The sequence below is a fragment of the Schistocerca nitens genome, chromosome 1 (assembly GCF_023898315.1).
Source record: "Schistocerca nitens isolate TAMUIC-IGC-003100 chromosome 1, iqSchNite1.1, whole genome shotgun sequence".
Taxonomy (NCBI): domain Eukaryota; kingdom Metazoa; phylum Arthropoda; class Insecta; order Orthoptera; family Acrididae; genus Schistocerca; species Schistocerca nitens.
In genome coordinates, this window is record NC_064614.1 from 394970619 (window position 1) to 394991712 (window position 21094).

The window sequence follows — 21094 nt, forward strand, 5'->3', positions numbered from 1 at the left end:
GTGCCATTCTCATCATTTCATTCAACCTTTGCTGACATTCAAGTTGTTGAAGTAGCGTCAATAGACAGACTTGCATACAACAACCCCACAACGAGTCTCCCAGCCAATAATGCCTTATAATCATTTCATTTCCTTTAGTGTAAGGTAAACTTTTCAGGCTGAAATTGGTGAAGTTTAAGGCACTACAGGTCTGTTACCCATATATCCAAAGTGACCCAGTGCCTCGCTTCCACATCACTCAGGTATTTGCATCTCCCCACATGTGGTTAATGTGGTGGTTTATTCTTCTGTGTGTGAATCCCATCTCATACACAAATAACATACCACAAATGGGCTGTGAATCTTCAGGGATCTGTCTAGAATCCACTGGCAGAACTGTTTTACAACATTACACAATGCTGATGTAACATTATTTGTTTTAGGTGAAAATGATGGCTTGTCCAGTTTAATTAAACATGAAAATTATTTATGTAAAGCTAGTTGCCTCATGAACCATGAGTCTTTAAAACAGTGTAAATAAATTTTTCAGTAACAACTCAAGTAACAAATGAAGAAACATGAGAAAATTTCAATACTTGGAGGGGATGGAGGTGGGAGGTACATAAAAACAAGGCATATTAATATTAATGCACAAACTAGTCAGGTAATGTATTGATGTTATGTATACCTGTCACCATACTGTTTTATTTCCCATAATTCCAATTTGTCTTCATCAACCCATTCCTCTGTGACTTGCGGCTCTGTGCTCTGAGGTGACTCTGCTCGTTTGCGCTTCCGTAGTCCGCTTCTAATTGATGTCACTTCTGTAACACAATATTTTACCCTATTGGACATAAAAACAGATGAAATGTCATAAATACCACACAAAATAATTTTATACCAAAATATCTCAAAATGAACGCAGAAACAGTGACACCAAAATCACCCGCAATTCAAATAGCCAGACAAGTAGACGATTACATTTTTCTATACAATACTGCAGAGCTGCTTGTCATAATACTGTTGTATCGATGGTTGCTGATTTTTATCTGCTGATTGTCACTGGGTTATTTTAGATCAACATAAATAGGAAGTCTCCAAGTCGACTCAATGCAGATTTCTGCTCTGCATAAAGAGATGTATAGTTTCTGGTTATGTAGCTGAAAAATGAGTATCTGAGGTTCTTTCCTGTAAGTCCCATTAAAATTGTAAGTAATAAACATGCACAACAATGGTTGCAGTCCATATGCCAAAAAAAAAAAAAAAAAAAAAAAAAAAAAAAAAAAAAAAAAAAAAAAAAAAAACAATACTTTAATGGCCCTTATCCCTCAGGCATAAGCAACATATTATCAATTTTCTCCACTTCATTGGGATATAGGTTGTTATATCAAATGTTACATTTATTTATTATACAAAATATCCAGTTCGAGAGCCACATTCTCATTATGTGGCTATGAGTAAATAATCTATCAAAGGGGCTTGCCTTTCAAAGGCAGGGGCTACCCATGAAAGCAGTTATATGATCTATAATCTAAGCTCCAACCACTGTGCTGCTTTCTATGTGGGCACAACTAATAAGCTGTCTGTATGCACGAATGGTTACCGACAAACTGTGGCCAACAGACAGCTGGACCACCCAGATGCTGGACATACTGCTCAATATGATATGCTTCACTTCAATGACTGCTTCACAGCCTGTGCCACCTGTATTCTTCCTAGCTTTTCTGAACTGTGCAAGTGGGAATTCTCCCTGCAATATACCCTATGTTCCTGTAACCCCCTGGCCTCAAACTTCGCTAGCCCGCCGTCCACCTATCTGCCCCCACTGTGGCACAACACAGCCTTCTGTTCCACCTACGCACCCACTAGTCTTTTCTCCCCTTCTCTCCTCATTTTCTTTCCTGCTCCTCACACCTCCTGATTGTACCTAGTAGCCCCACCCCATCCCCACGAAGTCCATAAACGCTCTCTCAAGCAGCACTACATCCTTCCCCATCGTTCCCCTTCCCTTCCCGCACAATGCCTCTTCATCCCCACCATCCACAGCAGATTGCTGTTCCTGTCAGGCACAGTTGCAGTCTGGCCACTGCGGCCGGAGACAGTGATCATGTGTGTATGAGTTGTGCTCTACAGCAATCTTTTTGCTGTGCCTGTTTCCGTGTCTCCTCTGTATGGCAAATAGCATTATATCTTTTTCATAATATTATAGTGTGTACTTTTGTTAGAGCAAGAGCATGTGCTCAAAAACTAAAATTAATACTGTTCTGCTGTATGTCCCTATGTGACAAACATCGGTCAAGTATAGGTCAGTGGTTGCCTTTCCTTTATTTTGTGTACTATTCCATTCAAGAATTTTCACTGTTGTTAGAGAGTATGGAAGAGATATCAATCGCACTAACGCAGAGGCTAGGATACTAAGTAGTGCACACGAAGTAGTGTGCGACAAGGCTATTCTCTCTATCCTTATTTATTTAATTTACTTCCCAGGCTCAATAATTGATAAGAATGGAAATAATTTTAATATGTGAAACAATGATAAGTACCTTCTGCCGCACTTCATGGTGCTCTGCAAAATATGTATGTAGCTGTACATTAATTAAAAATGAATGATGATAATAATTACGCATTTTACAAACCACACCATGCACACATTTTCCACAGAAATTTCATGATCATGTTCCCATTTCCTGAAATTTTGAGTTGCAATGATGTTTAGCAAAATATTTCCTTATCTTGATACAAAAGCATAACAAATCTGACTTATTTCTCCCACTTTTGTCATCAAAACTTGCTAAGCTTTCATCTAAATCAGTAAGCCCCCAAATTCTGTAGAGAATAGAACTTCAAAGCGCAAAACAGATTCAAACTTCTGGTTACTTTTCAAATGTGTTAACGAGTTAAACATTTGATATCAAGCATATAAGAGTGATAAAAATTTGTTGGAAGCTACTAAGTGCTCTCATTATCAAACAATGAATGAGTATCGTCTGCGTAATTTGCACTCCATTTTGAGCAATAACTAGTTTTTCACAAATTTCCATATTTACGACATCATATCTCTGTTGCTTAAATGAAATAATTTTTCAGATATTTTCAGCGGTATGTGTGTCTGCACAGTGGTATACTGTCTGCAAAATGTGTTGCAGATAGAGTTAGTAGTAGAGATGTAATAATTTCAAGCATCATGTTTCATGCAGCAGTTCTACAACATGAATAGTGAAAATGTGGTAATTTTGTGTGGGTGTCAGCAAGAAAATGTTTTGTAAGGGTTTGAGTGTATGTGTAAAGTTTGTTGCAACTCACGAAGTGATACAAGATGAATACAATCTGGTTACTTGGGGGTCGTGAGGTACAGTGCCTCAAGACATATACAGATTTTCTAAACTGCAATAACTGTCTTGCCATTTTACGCCTTTAACATGACATTAAACCTCTTAATCAGTAGATTATAACAGCATTTTAAATTCTTAAATTCAGTCAATAATTGGATGAAATATTGGAAACAATAATTTTGTTGGCTCTGGAAGCCATTAGATAGGCAACCTGCAACTGGGGCATGAACCAGGTAAGCCATTTAGTACTATGGATTAACCAGTAACACAGACAAAATGTTCGACCCTTCAGATGTTGCTTTATGCAAGAGTGTTTTCTACAAATGCTGCAATTCTGTGAAAGAAAAGTGTCAAAGAATACAAAACCTTTTAATTTCAAACAATGGAAAATCCAGGATGGACTGTAACAATATTATGAGAAGGAAAGCTGCTACTTATGATATAGCAGAGATGCTGAGTCACAGATAGGCACAACAAAAAGACTCTCACAATTTAAGCTTTTGGCCACGGGCATTCGTCAACAGTACACACACACACACACACACACACACACACACACACACAGTGGATTCAGTTGCCCGAGACTGCAGTCTTGAGTGTGAGTTGCATTTGCTTTTGTGTGTGTGTGTGTGTGTGTGTGTGTGTGTGTGTGTTGTTGACGAAGGTCCATGGCCAAAAGGTTTAATTGTGAGAGTCTTTTTGTTGTGCCTATCTGCGACTCAGCATCTCCGCTATATGGTGAGTAGCAACTTTCCTTCTTATAGTACTGAAACCTTTTAATTTGTAATACATGAGTAAGCATGAGATTTCCTTCAATTCAATAATAATTATAATAAACAGATAGTGAGGCAGTATATGATTACCATTTTTTTTACTCTATATTTAGTCATCTAATATCTTGTGAGTTACAAATTTTGCCTGTTTCCTTCATTCTTATGTATTCCTTTACAAATGCTTCGCAGGGGACTCGAGTTCAATTTCTGGTACTGCCAGGGATTTTTCCTTCGTAGGCTAACTGGACGGGCTGCACTCGGCTTTGAGATGTCAACTGCAGAGCTACCTGATAAGAGAGGTAGCGGCTCGAAGGCCTACACATCAAAAATGGCAAGAAGTGTGGTATGCAGACCCCGGGCCCCACCATACAGTATCAAATGATGAATGACTGAGGACGATGCCGTGGATGGTCGACAATCGCACGATCTTCAGGGTCTCACTAGTGTGTGTGTGTGTGGGGGGAGTTGGATTTCTTTTTCTTTTTTCCAGGATAAAAAGATCATAATCAAAAGCTGTGAACACAATTACAACTATTCTAGTTCCTGCAACAATAGCAAACAATCTGGATACCTGGATAAAATGTTGACTACAAAATGAAATCTCTTGATCTTGAACACATACCTGCAACAAGATGACAGAATACACAAACATTCTCAACAGAAGTTAGATGCTCCCTCTCTGAGGTGATTTACACTACAAAGGGTCTACAAAAACTATTCTGATTGTCTACTTTCCAAAAACATACAGACGGGCAGCATTTAAATTTATACACAGTGATGACTCTATCTCTGGCTATAGTACTGTACCACCAATATAACACAAAATCTCTCAATAATTACAGGAAATTGTACAACAAGATAGTAAAAGTTTCTATCTACTTTGAAGCCAGTAATATCAAGGTAAGTGTCAAGAAGTGCAGAAAGAAACTGAGTCAAGGACTGACCTACATGAAAATTTATTATATATATTAAAAAAATGCTGTGACTTACCAAGCGAGAAAGTGCTTGTAGATAGACACAATAAAAAAACACACAAACACACACAAATCTCACGCTTTCGCTACCCACGGTTGCTTCATCAGGAAAGAGGGAAGGAGAGGGAAAGACGAAAGGATGTGGGTTTTAAGGGAGAGGCTAAGGAGTCATTCCAATCCTGGGAGCGGAAAGACTTACCTTAGGGGGGAAAGGGACAGGTATACACTCGCACGCGCGCGCGCGCACACACACACACACACACACACACACACACACACACACATCCATCCGCACATATACAGACACCTGTCAGTCGAGGTGGAAGTACAGAGGCAAAGATGTTGTTGAGTGACAAGTGATGTACGAGGGGCAGCAACTTGAAATTAGTGGAGGTTGAGGCCTGGTGGGTAACAGGAAGAGAGGATATATTGAAGGGCAAGTTCCCATCTCCGGAGTTCTGATAGGTTGGTGTCAGTGGGAAGTATCCAGATAACCCGCACAGTGTAACATTCTACCAAGATGTGCTGGCTGTGTACCAAGGCATGTTTAGCCACAGGGTGATCCTCATTACCAACAAACGCTGTCTGCCTGTGTCCGTTCATGTGAGTGGACAGTTTGTTGCTGGTCATTCCCACATAGAAGGCTTCACAGTGTAGGTAGGTCAGTTGGTAAATCACGTGGGTGCTTTCATACGTGGCTCTGCCTTTCCTTTGATTGTGTACATCTTCCGGGTTACAGGACTGGAGTAGGTGGTGGTGGGAGTGTGCATGGGACAGGTTTTACACCAGGGGCAGTTACAAGGGTAGGAGCCAGAGGGTAGGGAAGGTGGTTTGAAGATTTCATAGGAATGAACCAAGAGGTTACGAAGGTTAGGTGGAAGGTGGAAAGACACTCTTGGTGGAGTGGGGAGGATTTCATGAAGGATGGATCTCATTTCAGGGCAGGATTTGAGGAAGTCGTATCCCTGCTGGAGAGCCACATTCAGAGTCTGATCCAGTCCCGGAAAGTATCCTGTCACAAGTGGGGCACTTTTGGGGTTCTTTTGTGGGAGGTTCTGGGTTTGAGGGGATGAGGAAGTGGCTCTGGTTATTTGCTTCTGTACCAGGTCGAGAGGGTAGTTGCGGTATGCGAAAATTGTTTGCAGGTTGTTGGTGTAATGTTTCAGGGATTCGGGATTGGAGCAGATTCGTTTGCCACGAAGACCTAAGCTGTAGGGAAGGGACCATTTGATATGGAATGGGTGTCAGCTGTCATAATGGAGGTACTGTTGCTTGTTGGTGGGTTTGATGTGGATGGATGTGTGAAGCTGGCCATTGGACAGATGGAGGTCAACGTCGAGGAAAGTGGCATGGGATTTGGAGTAGGACCAGGTGAATCTGATGGAAGCAAAGGAGTTGAAGTTGGAGAGGAAATTCTGGAGTTGTTCTTCACTGTGAGTCCAGATCATGAAGATGTCATCAATAAATCTGTACCAAACTTTGGGCAGGCCTGGGTAACCAAGAAGGCTTCCTCTAAGCGACCCATAAATAGGTTGGCATACGAGGGGGCCATCCTGGTGCCCATGGCTGTTCCCTTTAATTGTTGGTATGTCTGACCTTCAAAAGTGAAGAAGTTGTGAGTTAGGATGAAGCTGGCTAAGGTAATGAGGAAAGAGATTTTAGGTGTCTGTATATGTGTGGATGGATATATATATCTGTGTGTGTGTGTGTGTGTGTGTGTGTGTGTGTGTGTGTGTGTGTGTGGGCGCGCGCGCGAGTGTATACCTGTCCCTTTTTCCCCCCTAAGGTAAGTCTTTCCGCTCCTGGGATTGGAATGACTCCTTACCCTCTCCCTTAAAACCCACATCCTTTCGTCTTTCCCTCTCCTTCCCTCCTTCCTGATGAAGCAACCGTGGGTTGCGAAAGCTTGAGATTTGTGTGTGTGTTTGTGTGTTTTTTATTGTGTCTATCTACCAGCGCTTTCTCGCTTGGTAAGTCACAGCATTTTTTAAATATATTTTTCCAATGTGGAATGTTTCTTTCTATTATATGTAAAAGGCTACTTACCTCTCACTGTTTTAGGCAGTTCCAGTGGAATTATGACTTTTCTTCTGAGGTATTGTGTTCTGTCCAAGAACTGCCCAAGGTGCCGATGTTTCAGAATTTCCAGAGACATAATTTCAGTATCTGTTGTTACTTGGTGTTTACCATCACTTGAAGGAGGTTTGACCTAGACATAGAAATTATACTAAGCAAGGTAATTTTCTATAATTCTTAGTTGAATATTCTGAAGAGTAATTGAGAGAACGGATGCGAGATAGATGCTCTCTAATCCTTTTCTAAATAGAAGAAAGTTTTTTGAGTACAATTCTGGATAAGAATTACTGTTGAAGAAGCCACAATTATTGTCTCTATGAGAAAAAATGACTTTGCTTTGTACCTGCATCAGATTATCCAATAAGACTATTAGTAGCTTTTCTTTAAGCTTCTCAAGGAGAACTGTATTAGTCTAGGGAGGTGCTGCATTAGCCTAAAAACACCTAACAAGTAAACCTTTTGGTCCTGTTCAATGGCATACCAAGTGGTATGTTCACTTTTAGTAAGGTCCCCTTCAAATGAATTTTTTCCCATGATTAGTACTGTCATCCACAAAAAAGTAATTATCGGGACGTCAGTACATCCCAGAACAAAATACAGGAGAACCCCTACATCACCCATCAAGAAACTGTTTGGCGAAAGTGGATATTCATACAGCTGCCAATACTGATTCTTGTGCAAACAGCAAACGCCTGCTACTATAACACTGAAGTGTTTTGCACAACAATGAAATTTTGCAGAAATGATATATGTTTTATATTACATATTTTGTAAAATGAAAATTTGTTAGCCCATACTTAACATTTAAATTATGAGCCACCTGCATGCTAAACATATATTATCAGTTTATCACTGTTTGTAAAGTGAGTTCATTGTTGTGAAATTACACTTTTGGTTACTTCACTACTGTTTGCTATCTTACATAATGAATGATCAGCTCCTATCCAAGCAATTGTTCATAGTGCCACAGATTCACATAAAACAAACTATTGACACTTTTTTACTCACATTGTTAAGATTAGCAAAACCAAACACTACCGACTCTCGACACTTTAATACCTAAGCAAAGGACTGCTTATCACTGATCTGCCTCATAAATATCTCAAGGTGAATTAAACAGCCGTTTTTTCTCTTCTTGTAGTAATATTAAGCAACTGTACTTAGTCCTTAGGACATCTTGACTGACAATATATTTATTTGTGTGTGTGTGTGTGTGTGTGTGTGTGTGTGTGTGTGTGTGTGTGTGTGTGTGTGTCGACATGCACGTGTGTGCCAAGGTATTTGTTACAGCCTCATCTTTGAATGCTGCCTCAGAAGTTTTAGTACCCTCGTGCATAAAAGGACCATAAACTGATCACAGCATTCACACAATTTTTATCAGAAGATAGGCTATAGCACAGAATACAACAAAGAACTGAAGGTGTCAAAATAATAACTGTATCATGTGGAAACAGCATCATCAAACAAAAATCAAGGACAATTAGTCTCCTTTATGTGTTTTCACAGAATTTTTCATGATCGTACCACAATCCACACAGTACTGAACAAAACAATCATATGTGACAAATCGACTCCATTTCTGGAACTATGCTGCATATAATGTGGAACAGGTTGCTTCTGCCATGCTACTATAACCCTTCAGAAATAATGATGGTTTTAAGTTCTGGGGGACAACAACCTGTGGAAATACACATTATATTGCAACAAAGTCTGATTCATATGAAAGTCTAGCTTACTAACAGGGGGGAGCTACAGTTTCAGTAAGATTGCGTTTCAACAGCTGATGACTTGTGTGGAGTTTGGAAGAAGAATATTCTCTATAGGGATCTGAAAAATCAGTATTACATTAAAAAATTTTAGTTCACATCCAAATCTAAGACACAAACTCAAACAAAAAAATGTTCTGAGGTAGGCTGGAAATTTTTCTGAAAGGAATGATTGTACAATTTCAGTTTGTAGAAAATTAGTTAGGATATATCACAGAATGAGAAATGAGATTTGGAGAATAACATACTTTGGTGAAAACTTTATATACACAGAGCAGTAGTTCAGTAGCGGAAGGCTTGGGCAAGGGACTGACTGTCCCTGATCGAAGATACCTTTCACCTGAATTAATTTAAAAGCAGTGCAGAAAACTAGGATGGTGCAAAAGATGATAATTACAGTAACATTCACCCAAATACTCTATGGTTCACTGACATGGTGACAGGAGCACATACAGGAAATTGTAACAGAATTCTGACCAGTACATTATTTTATTAATTTTAAATGTTGAATGTCTTTAACAAATACACTACTGGCCATTAAAATTGCTACACCAAGAAGAAATGCAGATGATAAACAGGTATTCACTGGACAGATATATTATACTAGAACTGACATGTGATTACATTTTCACTCAATTTGGGTGCATAGATCCTGAGAAATCAGTACCCAGAACAATCACCTCTGGCCGTAATAACGGCCTTGATACACCTGGGCATTGAGTCAAACAGAACTTGGATGGCATGTAAAGGTACAGCTGCCCATGTAGCTTCAACATGATACCACAGTTCATCAAGAGTAGTGACTGGCGTATTGTGACGAGCCAGTTGCTCGGCCACCACTGACTAGACGTTTTCAATTGGTGAGAGATCTGGAGAATGTGCTGGCCAGGGCAGCAGTCGAACATTTTCTGTATCCAGAAAGGCCCGTAAAGGACCTGGAACATGCGGTCGTGCATTATCCTGCTGAAATGTAGGGTTTCGCAGGGATCGAATGAAGGGTAGAGCCATGGGTCGTAACACATCTGAAATGTAACGTCCACTGTTCAAAGTGCGATCAATGCGAATAAGAGTTGACAGAGACGTGTAACCAATGGCACCCCATATCATCATGCCAGATGATACGCCAGTATGGCGATGACGAATACACGCTTCCAATGTGTGTTCACCGCAATGTCGCCAAACACTGATGCGACCATCATGATGCTGTAAACTGAACCTGGATTCATCCGAAAAAATGACGTTTTGCCATTCGTGCACCCAGGTTTGCCGTTGAGTATACCATCACAGGCGCTCCTGTCTGTGATGCACCGTCAAGGGCAGCAGCAGCCATGGTCTCCGAGCTGATAGTCCATGCTGCTGCAAACGTCGTCGAACTGTTCGTGCAAATGGTTGTTGCCTTGCAAACGTCCCCATCTGTTGACTCAGGGATCGAGATGTGGCTGCACGATCCGTTACAGCCATGCGGATAAGATGCCTGTCATCTCAACTGCTAGTGATACGAGGCCGTTTGGGTCAGCATGGTGTTCCATATTACCCTCCTGAACCCACCGATTCCATATTCTGCTAACAGTCATTGGATCTTGACCAACGCGAGCAGCAATGTCGCGATATGATAAACCGCACTCGCAATAGGCTACAATCCGACCTTTATCAAAGTCGGAAACATGATGGTACGCGTTTCTCCTCCTTACACGAGGCATCACAACAAGGTTTCACCAGGCAACACTGGTCAACTGCTGTTTGTGTATGAGAAATCCGTTGGAAACTTTCCTCATATCAGCACATTGTAGGTGTCGCCACCGACGCCAACCTTGTGTGAATGCTCTGAAAAGCTAATCATTTGCATATCACAGCATCTTCTTCCTGTCGGCTAAATTTGGCATCTGTAGCAAGTCATCTTCGTGGTGCAGCAATTTTAATGGCCAGTAGTGGTTTAAGCAGCTGGACTTTCAAGCCTTACAGACTTTCAGTTAAGATGTCCTAGTGACTAGTTAAAGAGCAAAAGAGTTCCACAGATTCTTGCAATATCAAGAAATGCAGAAGTTGAAAAATTTCCATATGAAAATGTATAATGATACCTACATATTCCAACCACTTACTATACTTACATTCTCTCAATTCAATGATTTCATTTGTGAAAAAAAATTGATATTTTCACTTTTATAACATTAAATCCAATTGCTAGATTAAATTTAAATAATGTTTTGGAAGTGTAATGTTTACAATTCTTACTAAATTAGTTCATTAATAAAATTAACCTGCATATCATCCCACCGCAGACATGCCCACATGATCCTCAACTGGAGAGAAGCAGCTGCCAAAGATCGTAAGTTGACCGTGCGGTAAAGCCAACAAGTTTTAAAGAGTGGCCTGGAGCACGGATACGGCCAAACTTGATGATTAGGCTTAAAAGAAACAAAAACAAAAGTAAGTAATGGCAACTGAGTTGACCATAAGAACACTGTCTTCATTACTCTTTTTATGCCAAAGCAATGAAAGATATACAAAATGTTTTATTCTAGCACTTTAAGAATGTGTGCCACTAATCAATCCCAGTAGGGGGGCGGGGGAAAGACATGAGCAAGAGGAGGAGGGGGGGGGGGGGGAAGAGGTGGAGGAGGATAGTGTTATTGTTACAGTTGTTGTTCATACAAACTACATTCTTGTCTCAGTTATAAAATCCATTTGCAGTTAATTGGTAGCTGTAAGGCTGACATGCAAAGGAGAACAACTGATTGTTGGCATTCCTTGGAATAGAGAATTTAACATTCATATGTTCAGCAGTAGACGTGAAGCCACTTTAAAAGATAGCTTAAAAATGTCTTCTATTGAATATTTGGAATACAGTCCATCCAGACACAGATCAATGAAGCCATTCAGAAGTTCATTAATGAAAACATTTTTAACCTGAAATGTAATGAGATCAAACAATGGAAAATACAGGATAGAATAATGTAATATCATGAAAAGGATAGTTGCTGCTCACCATATACCAGAGACGCTGAGTCACAGATAGGCACAACAAAAAGATTGTCAAAGAAAGCTTTCGGTGAAAACAGCCTTCATCAGAATTAGACACCACACACACGTAAGTGCAACTCACACATACATGACCACAGTTGCTGGCTGCCAAGGTGGAGATGCTGAGTCACTGACAGGCACAACAAAAAGACTGTCAAACAAAGCTTTCAGCCAAACACGCCTTCATCAGAATTAGACACACACACACACACACACACACACACACACACACACACACACAACGACTCTCTCTCTCTCTCTCTCTCTCTCTCTCTCTCTCTCTCTCTCTCTCTGTGTGTGTGTGTGTGTGTGTGTGTGTGTGTGTGTGTGTGTGTGTGTTTTGTCTAATTCTGATGAAGGCATATCTGGCTGAAAGCTTTGTTTGCCATTCTTTTTGTTGTGCCTATCTGCGACTCAGCGTCTCTGCTATATGGTGGGTAGCAACTACCCTTTTCATATTGTTATGAAATATGGTGAGACACTTAAAACTACACAAAAACTACTCAAACGTAGACTGAACTTCCAATGTAAAATACTGCCAGTCACTGAAATAATGATCCCTACACAAATAACCAATACTGAATATTTTAGAATCAAAGAATGACTTTGCAAAAACTGTACCGTTATGAAAAAGTATATCCTAGTGAACAATAAAAATTGATCAATAAACTAGTAGGACATCAGACTATAACAAACACAATACAACTTATTTGACATTTAAAACTGGAAAGTGTAACATAAACTAGAAGCATAAATTTACTCTAAACATAATTCATGCTCAGGTGCCTGATCCCTAAATGTCACTACAATAAGAGCTGTCTTCTTAGATTTCATGGTAAGAACATAGTTTTGATATTGTTTCAAAATGTTTGAGTCAGAATGAATTAAAAAAAACAGATATATAAAATTCAAACTGTGCCCATCAGAAACAATGCATACCAGAAAAAAGAACTGAGTAAATTCTGAATTGAATGGAAGTGGCCTTTTGAGTTGCACACACCACTACTACAAATGTTACAAATGAAATTGAAACACAGTTTCTGTAAATAAACTGTAGCATCATTAGATTTTAATTTGGGACTTTAGGCACACACTTACCAAAAAGAGAGGAGGGGAAGAAGATAAGGGAAGGAAACAAAAGCTTGCACAAGGCAAGGAAATCAGCTGTGTCCTTTTCATAAAAGATCTAGGCAATTACCTGAGTTGATTTCGGAAAGCCATGGAAAATTCAAATCAAGTTGGCCATATGAGGATTTGAAGGCACTTCTACCACATATAAGTTCAGGATCTTAACCACTATGCCTTCTGACTCTGCACAAATTTATAGCATCCAACAGAGTAAATCTAACTAAGAACAACTGTCACTAGTGCCTGATAAAGACAACACAGGAAGTTGCCAAAAATCTGAGTCAATACTCAAATCTGATACAGGAAGAAGACTGAGAATATTTTGCTCATAATCAATCTGGTTTGTAATTCTGACATTTTAGACTAGCTGATGAAAAAATCTTACAGAATTTCTCTGCAAATGAATATGATTTTTGTTATTTGGTTATAGCACCCACAATATATACAACTACATTTACCTTGTAAAAGTATTTTTATAATTGTAACATATACAAGAGAGAAAAACAAAGAAACTCACTTTTGCTAGATGGTGGTATCCATTTACTGGTAATCGGCCTGAATGCCTTGCCAGCTTTCTTAACTCATGTTGAGGAAGTATTAACATATTTCGACGTTTGCTTCTTGTCTGGAATGTTGAACAAAGTGGATACTTCACAGGTGTACGTTTTTTTCGTTTGTCTGCGGAAGATATTGATATTTTTTTTAAATACACACGACCTTTCGTGGATGAGCTGGAATACACTCTTTGAACAGAATCATCTTCCTCTGTTTTAATTGTTTCCAAAGAGCTAGCACACGTTTCTCCCTTTATGACAGTCCCCGTCGTATCTCCAGCGGCATCAACTTTCATTGTGATTGAAGAAAGTTCACTTGCTGATTTTATTTTAGAAGTTAGTATGGAATTAAGTAGCTTTCCACTGCAACAGTTTAACAATAAAAATGTTAATTTGAGCCCACACATACAACACAAGTGAATAAAAAACAGTGACAATAAAATGCTGCTGTAACAAAAAAAAAAAAGAAAATTATATCCATCAAAAGAAAACCTGATAATCAGTTACCTATGACTCAGCAGTCACATGCATCACTTTTTACATTTCTTTGATAACATTCCATCTGATTTTTTTTTTTAAGTGTTCTACCCGTTTTGGTAACAATAGATTTGAAGTTTAAAGTCAGTTTCAACTTTTTATGAACAGAAATGTTTTATTCATGCAACACGATTTTTCCTACCAGAGTTCTTGGATAAATGGCAAATATAGCAACATATATCACACAGGTTCATGGGACCAAACTTCATGAAGTTCACTAAACCCTTTTTCAAGTCATTGAAACTAATTAAAAAATTAAGAAATTCGTGGACCACAATGTTATACAAGACACTGTGAAGGTCATCTGTACTTTCTAAATGATAATGCAATAAAATTGCATTGTGTTATAGGATTGCAAGGTCAGATCGTAAAACAAACATGACGTACTGAATTTTTAAGATAAAGGTACATTACCTCACTTGTGTCGCAGTACGGGACAATGTTGCTGTATGCATGTATATGGCCACAAACTTCGAAATTACTGAGTTAATAAGTTATAGTTTTTGTTTTTAGGACTGTTCACTGATCAACACTTCCACTATATGATAAGTCTTGTCTTTAACTCAAATTTGCTTTGTAGATTTCAAACACATATATACACTCCTGGAAATTGAAATAAGAACACCGTGAATTCATTGTCCCAGGAAGGGGAAACTTTATTGACACATTCCTGGGGTCAGATACATCACATGATCACACTGACAGAACCACAGGCACATAGACACAGGCAACAGAGCATGCACAATGTCGGCACTAGTACAGTGTATATCCACCTTTCGCAGCAATGCAGGCTGCTATTCTCCCATGGAGACGATCGTAGAGATGCTGGATGTAGTCCTGTGGAACGGCTTGCCATGCCATTTCCACCTGGCGCCTCAGTTGGACCAGCGTTCGTGCTGGATGTGCAGACAGCGTGAGACGACGCTTCATCCAGTCCCAAACATGCTCAATGGGGGACAGATACGGAGATCTTGCTGGCCAGGGTAGTTGACTTACACCTTCTAGAGCACGTTGGGTGGCACGGGATACATGCGGACATGCATTGTCCTGTTGGAACAGCAAGTTCCCTTGCCGGTCTAGGAATGGTAGAACGATGGGTTCGATGACGGTTTGGATGTACCGTGCACTATTCAGTGTCCCCTCGACGATCACCAGTGGTGTACGGCCAGTGTAGGAGATCGCTCCCCACACCATGATGCCGGGTGTTCGCCCTGTGTGCCTCGGTCGTATGCAGTCCTGATTGTGGCGCTCACCTGCACGGCGCCAAACACGCATACGACCATCATTGGCACCAAGGCAGAAGCGACTCTCATCGCTGAAGACGACACGTCTCCATTCGTCCCTCCATTCACGCCTGTCGCGACACCACTGGAGGCGGGCTGCACGATGTTGGGGCGTGAGCGGAAGACGGCCTAACGGTGTGCGGGACCGTAGCCCAGCTTCATGGAGACGGTTGCGAATGGTCCTCGCCGATACCCCAGGAGCAACAGTGTCCCTAATTTGCTGGGAAGTGGCGGTGCGGTCCCCTACGGCACTGCGTAGGATCCTACGGTCTTGGCGTGCACCCGTGCGTCGCTGCGGTCCGGTCCCAGGTCGACGGGCACGTGCACCTTCCGCCGACCACTGGCGACAACATCGATGTACTGTGGAGACCTCACGCCCCACGTGTTGAGCAATTCGGCGGTACGTCCACCCGGCCTCCCGCATGCCCACTATACGCCCTCGCTCAAAGTCTGTCAACTGCACATACGGTTCACGTCCACGCTGTCGCGGCATGCTACCAGTGTTAAAGACTGCGATGGAGCTCCGTATGCCACGGCAAACTGGCTGACACTGACGGCGGCGGTGCACAAATGCTGCGCAGCTAGCGCCATTCGACGGCCAACACCGCGGTTCCTGGTGTGTCCGCTGTGCCGTGCGTGTGATCATTGCTTGTACAGCCCTCTCGCAGTGTCCGGAGCAAGTATGGTGGGTCTGACACACCGGTGTCAATGTGTTCTTTTTTCCATTTCCAGGAGTGTAGATACTAAAATCCATTTAAGTACAATAGAAGTTTTCAACATTTATGTCCCAATGCAAGGCTCTGGGTCACTTTTTCTAAACCCTAAGCAATACCATTCTCTTGATTATCAATCCTGTACACTCAGCTACTAGTAGCTAGATCCTTCATGTTTCAATTTGCTACCACTTCGCAAAATTTTCTTATCTATCAATATGATTAATGTTATCGGATACACTATTACTATTATGTACTACACATTTTAAGCATTTAGTTATTAAGACTTTATACAATTCAACAACCATGTGTAGAAGCTTGCACAGATTCTTTAAATTGTAGTGTTTCACGAGTGTAGTTCACTGTTGTTAGTTGGGAATGATTGTAATGTTAAAGAGAATGGGGTCCTCGTTGAAGTTCTTCCATGACAATGTAGGTTGTGTAAAAAAGATGTGAAGATTGCTGAATGGTAGGTTACATTTCACATTATGCCCCTTCAGAAGAGAGGGAACATGTAAAATTTTAAGCACAGAGGTACAGGAAAGAGTGGCAGAAAAGGTGACCATCAAAGGTACAAAAGGTGAAATTTTTTGTGCATCTGCTAATAAAAAGATCTGATTTGTAATCTGAATTATGGAAAAGGGCACCTCATCTAGATATAAAACATAGGGCACAGCACAATAATAATAGCAATGCTTATGAAGTACCTGAATACAAACAGGAAAAAAAATATTACATAGCTAATTAAAAGAGGCGGTGGGGACTTACAACAAAGTGCTAGTCTTAAGAAAATGATAGATCATTATGGTGGTGGTATTATTATTATAATAATGATGATCATGATGGTGACAAATTCAACGGCCTGCTGTAAGTCTTAACTGGACAGTGCTGTGTGAGCTCTTAACCTACTCTTTAACTGATATGTGAAGACCGGCTTAAAGGGAGACTGAAATATCCCACCGCCTGACTAGGATTAGATCCTGTGAGATTTTTGGTTCTCAGGCATTCACTTTACCACTAGCAAATCATGTCTGAAAACTTACAGATAATAGAGGACATCTGTGTTCCAAGTTGGTCACAATATGTTGTGAATGAGGAAATGGAAATGACAGGCCAAAAAATATGATATAAGAATTCCCCAGACTAGAGCAGGATGCAAAATCCTCAGGAAGATTCTTCAATTCAATTTTCAACGTCACTATATCAAGCAGAAGACATTCAATACATTCCTGCAAAATGTTCTTAATGAGTACCCACATATTTCACTTCTAACTGTACAAACATTAAGCACATGAAGTCTATGTAGAGAGTGTTTTTTAGCTTGGTTTCATCTTCAAGTTTTGAGCTATTTTTCAAAAAAGAGAAAAATTGATGACGACAAAGGACATCAACAAGCATACCGTATTTACTCGAATCTAAGCCGCACCTGAAAAATGAGACTCAAAATCAAGGAAAAAAAATATTCCCGATTCTAAGCTGCACCTGGAATTTGAGACTCGAAATTCAAGGGGAGAGAAAAGTTTTAGACCGCACCTCCAAATCGAAACAAAGATGTCCATTGTAACATGAGACACAATTTAGGTTGAATGGATGAAGATACAGCTACAGTAGTTTGATTCGAGTCGTAAGCTTAACAGTTAAGATTTACCATGTAGCCATTGGTGTGTCAGGCGCTCCGTACGTATTTATATGGGTACCCTTCCTTTTTCACGTGCTTCGTCTGGTTTGAATCAATTGCTTATTGTGCTTTGATCTGATAAGTGCCGTTCTCTTTGTTATAGGTGTTTACGTTACTCTAAGCTGAAAATGCGTTATTGTACTGTGTCATGCATTGTTTGTCGCATTCTGATAATGAGTGTTTACGAACTGTAGCCACTCATAGCTCACTTTTGTGCGCGCTACCACCGTTTACAATATAAAAAAAAAGAGAGGAATTGTCTTACAAGCGAAACAATGGCAAGAGACTGATATTTGTTGTTACTTACACTGCTGCTTTCTTTGATAATGATCAACAAGAACCAAATAATACATTGCATATGATAGAAGATGTTCTGAACGAGAGTTTAGCAAAAATTTTTCTCCGTTTGAAAATCTTTGCAGATGCCTCTTTAGTACAATACATTCTGCACAGAAATTAGAGTCATCTTAGATATAAAAATCTAGTCAGTTACCGCGCTTCATTTCTGACTGTATCACTATTCAGCATAAGAATAATACGAATATAAACATGACATGATATGTATATTCTTCCATGTTTGCTGTTGTCTCACTCTAGCTTCGTAGTTTATTACATAGACAGGATTTAAATGAGATAGCAGCAAACACGAAAGAATACACGGCATAATGTTTACATTCTTCTACCTTTTCTTTTAATTTATTTGCCGACACAGAGGTTTTGCTGCCAGTATTTATCTTTGTGCCTGCAAAGAATGCCTGTGTAGCACTACATATATGCGATGGCAGAAGATAGTTGTGGCGGCACCTACCAACATTTTTCAGAACTTCCGTTTCCTTCGCACTCGGTTCTAAGTTGCAGGCAGTTTTTTGGATTACAAAAACCGGAAAAAAAGTGTGGCTTAGATTCGAGTAAATACGGTATGTAATATCTGACTATCACTGTCCCACACTAAGGTTTCTGTGCATTCCATTCACAAATGCTGTGCAGAAAGTATGACTGCTTTTATGTGTCTGTGCATACTTTTCCCTTCATTTTCTTACTCTCTCTCCTACTTCTTGTTTTCTACTAGTATTATCTTTCACCCTCTGATAACCAACTAAGTACTCTTTGGCGTCTTAGGATGTGCCCTGTAAATCCATTCCTTATTTTTGTCGAAAAGCTCTTTTCTCATCAACCTGATTCAGTTACTCTTCATCAGTTATCCAATATACCAATCGAAATTCTTCTGTAATGCCATATTCCAAAAGTTCCTATTCTCTTCTTTTCTGACCTGTTTACCACCCATATTTCACTTCCATACATAACAGCTTTCCAAATAATTACTTCCAGAAGAGACTTCCTAACATCTGAGTTCATACTGTATTTCATATTCATATACAGGGTGTGGTAGAAAAACGGGTTGTTTTAATTAGTCTCTAAAAGTGGAATGGTACTGTTTGGCAACACTAAATGTTTGAAATATGTTTCAGTTAGGTTCGCTATTTGCTGAAATGGCATGCTGGAGCAAAAATGGCAATTATGTTGCTGCTGCTAGGCAGGAATACCATCATCATTTCGACCTAAGATGGAATGATCCTGTACCATCGGCATATGCAATCACCTTATGGGTGAAAAATTTTAAAGCAACATGAACTGCACTCAAGCTGAAATCGCCAGGAAGGTCCAGAAGTTGTCACTAACAGGAATGAATAGAGGAGGTGCAAAATGTTGCAACCTACAGTCCAAAGTGTTCTGCGAGACAAACTGCAGCAGTATTGTGAACATCCAGTCATAGTGTACACAGAAATGTGCAGAATCATTTAAAGTTGCAACCATATAAGATACAAGTTGCGCAAAAGTTAAATGGAAGTGATTACGAAAAGCGAAATTAGAGACAATGAAGGCTTGTTAAATATGCTACAGATATGTGACTAGGCACATTTACATCTCAATGGTTGTGCCAAAAAGAAATAACTGCCATTACTGGTGAGGATAATCCTCATGAACTCCATCAATGCCCCTTACACGGACAATCACAGCATGGTACACTGTCTCTTCAATGGGCATAATCTTCCCTTTCTTTTTTAAGATGAACATGGAAGAGGAACAACAGCCACATCTCGGCATTATGCTACCATGGCTGGAATGTTCCTCACCCCTGAACTTGGAACAGTTTCCTGCAAATGAGTACTGGTTTCAGCAAGATGGTGCTACATCTTGTTGTGCTCAAATTCCAATGGCAGCAGTGCATGGAATGTATGGTAATCACACCATTTCAAGGAATGGGGACATTTGTGACATCCCAGACCTCCCAACTTATTGGCTTCTAATTACTTCCTTCATGGGTTCCTGAATCTCAGAGTGTATGCTAGAAGTCTACACACAATTACAAAACTGAAAGACACAATTTGTGCAAAAATCTTCAACTCTCCTACACAGATGCTTGAATGTGCCGTGAATGATTTAAATTGCAGACTGTGAGTGCGAACATAACAATGGTGGACACATAAAAAACATCATTTTCAAAACGTGAACATAGTGTGAAATGGCAATACAGAATGATTTTGCTGTGGTGACTGAAAATGTTACAGAATATAATCTTTGGGCTGTTTCGCTATAACCAAATTTGCTCATTTTTCCACCACACCCTATATTTATTTCTCCAAAAACAATCTTGCTACTGCCACTCTGTAGTCTATATCATCTTTATTTCTGTATGTTTTCTACTGCAGGAGGAGGACTTTGACGAAAAGCTTTAATATTTTAGCAGTGTTTTTCATTGTGCTGTCAGAGCCTTCATGCCTCCTCTATATGGTAAGTAGCAATCTATCCTTTCCATATTGTTGTTATTTGGTAAAAAAAATTTGGTCCTCACGGATTTAATAGCTTCATTCGTCTGTTTTATGATCAACTGTCTATTCCTTTTATTAATGGTCACAGCTACTGTGATATTTCAAGATTACCAACTACTGCAACAAATTTCAATAGTTTGCAATGAAACATAGAGGTTGCTATACATTTGCATTTGGTGTATGTTAGGGCATACATTACTGCATACGAAATGTACCTAACATATTGAATGAAAACAATTCAAAGCATGTAGCACACTGACTTAGCAAATGTCATGGGATAGTGGGGCACAGATTGCATAGGTGCGTTATATGCATAATGCATGCCCCTGTGCCAGCTGCAGTTGTATAGGAGACTTTCTGAGAAGTGGCTGTGCAAGTGATTGGTGTAACATGCAACACTGCCATGAGCTGACAACTTTTGAATGGGTACAGTGGTCGTGGTGGAGGAA

The 21094-nt window shown here is 40.0% G+C and overlaps 1 protein-coding gene across 1 annotated transcript in view; it reads right to left on the reverse strand.

The window, feature by feature from the left end:
* The window catches only part of LOC126249437 (nucleosome-remodeling factor subunit NURF301), a 320790-nt gene that overhangs the window by 131457 nt on the left and 168239 nt on the right, over positions 1 to 21094 (reverse strand). The window contains exons 18-21 of the mRNA XM_049951093.1: positions 13567 to 13966; positions 11159 to 11305; positions 7105 to 7267; positions 668 to 803 (exon numbers count right to left, since the gene is read on the reverse strand). Of these exons, the coding sequence (XP_049807050.1) occupies positions 668 to 803; positions 7105 to 7267; positions 11159 to 11305; positions 13567 to 13966 (846 nt within the window). The remainder of the gene's footprint in view (positions 1 to 667; positions 804 to 7104; positions 7268 to 11158; positions 11306 to 13566; positions 13967 to 21094) is intronic.